Source organism: Hyla sarda, chromosome 12, assembly GCF_029499605.1.
Source record: "Hyla sarda isolate aHylSar1 chromosome 12, aHylSar1.hap1, whole genome shotgun sequence".
Taxonomy (NCBI): domain Eukaryota; kingdom Metazoa; phylum Chordata; class Amphibia; order Anura; family Hylidae; genus Hyla; species Hyla sarda.
In genome coordinates, this window is record NC_079200.1 from 1,406,053 (window position 1) to 1,407,878 (window position 1,826).

The following is a 1,826-nucleotide window of genomic DNA, read 5'->3' on the forward strand; positions in this document are numbered from 1 at the left end:
GCGTGTGGGTCCGGGCGAGTATAGGGCGCTGTACAGAATCGGGTGTAGTCGCGGGGCGGGAGGTGTAGTCGCGGGGCGGGAGGTGTAGTCGCGGGGCGGGAGGTGTAGCCGCGGGGCAGTGGGAGGTGTAGCCGCGGGGCAGTGGGAGGTGTAGCCGCGGGGCAGTGGGAGGTGTAGCCGCGGGGCAGTGGGAGGTGTAGCCGCGGGGCAGTGGGAGGTGTAGCCGCGGGGCAGTGGGAGGTGTAGCCGCGGGGCAGTGGGAGGTGTAGCCGCGGGGCAGTGGGAGGTGTAGCCGCGGGGCGGGAGGTGTAGTCGCGGGGCGGGAGCTGTAGTCGCAGTAGTCGCGGGGCAGTAGTCGCAGTAGTCGCGGGGCAGTAGTCGCAGTAGTCGCGGGGCAGTAGTCGCAGTAGTCGCGGGGCAGTAGTCGCAGTAGTCGCGGGGCAGTAGTCGCAGCGCAGTAGTCGCAGTCACAGTTCCGATCCCTCTTTATTGTTGTGTTTCTTGCAGAATCGGGATCCAGCCCCCCACAACCCAAACGGAGGAAGTCCAAGTAAATTTCATTTTGTTTTTTTGTCTGGATTTTTCCCCTTTTTCTACAATTGCGCTGTTGGATCCGTACGTCGTGAGCCGCGATATCTCTATTTTTGTATGGACCGGAGGTGATTGCGCTTTGTGTTTACACCACTAGGGGGCAGTGCTCGGATATGGCCGCCTCAGAGCGTCCTATGTTTTCTCTATGAATTCAATCACACGGGGGCTTCGGTATAGCGCCACCTAAAGGGGATCACAGAATGGCGCCATAAATGTGTGATGGCTGGGCAGCGCCCCTGGTGTAGATTGTACCTCATACTCATCATGGGAAAACAGCCAAGATGGCGTATTTGGGGGGATCGGGCCTTCCCAGTAGTCAGACCTGAGCAGATCAGACTTTGTCATATGACTGTGGATCTCCAGTGGTTGGAATGATAACTCCCAGCATGCCTGCTCCAGAGGATTTACACTCTCCCTGAAAGGTAAATCAAGGCTTCCCTCTCATCTCAGCAGCCGTTGGCTGTGCAGGAAGTTGTAGTTTTGTAACAGCTGCAGTTTGGACACAACTACTCTAAGGGATGAGATGGGAGAAAAGCCTTGATTTACCTTTCAAGGACAGTGTGGATCCTCTGAGGAGGCAGACAGGCTGTTGGCTGTCTAGGCATGCTGGGAGTTGTAGTTTTGCAACAGCTGGGGGCACACTGTGACAAACACTGACTTGGTCCATAATACGTGTCCGAGGCTGTCGCCAATTTAGCGGGAGTGAGAGCCGCCATCTTGTGTATATAATGTAGTATAAACAACTCTTTGTTTTCCGGCAGTGAAGTCGCCCCCTACTGTGTTGTCAGGGTACTGTATTTATACTGCGGGGTCTGATGAAGCCTCCGCCGACGACTGAAAGGTTGTAAATAATTTTAACGAATCTTATGGTTAATTTGTTGTAGAATTCGACCAGTGGAAAAGTTTGTAACAAATATCGGAATGTTTTAAAATTAAATGTTTTTTCGTATTGAAACTTGTGGATTCTGGTTTGTGATTGGATAAGAAAATATACAATGTATCCGGAAAGTCTTCACCCCCCCCCCCCCCATCACTATATACAATGTATCCGGAAAGTCTTCACCCCCCCCCCCCCCCCCCCCCTCCGTCACTATATACAATGTATCCAGAAAGTCTTCACCCCCCCCCCCCCCCGTCACTATATACAATGTATCCAGAAAGTCTTCACACCCCCCCCGTCACTATATACAATGTATCCAGAAAGTCTTCACACCCCCCCCCATCACTATATACAA

At 53.3% G+C, this 1,826-nt stretch overlaps 1 protein-coding gene across 3 annotated transcripts in view; it reads left to right on the forward strand.

The window, feature by feature from the left end:
- NCOA6 (nuclear receptor coactivator 6) overlaps positions 1-1,540 on the forward strand; it is a 56,267-nt gene extending 54,727 nt beyond the window's left edge. For all 3 annotated transcript variants that reach the window (XM_056548185.1, XM_056548187.1, XM_056548186.1), the window contains one exon: positions 508-1,540. In XM_056548185.1, the coding sequence (XP_056404160.1) occupies positions 508-554 (47 nt within the window). In that variant the 3' untranslated portion in view covers positions 555-1,540. The remainder of the gene's footprint in view (positions 1-507) is intronic.
- Positions 1,541-1,826: the final 286 nt, after the last annotated feature.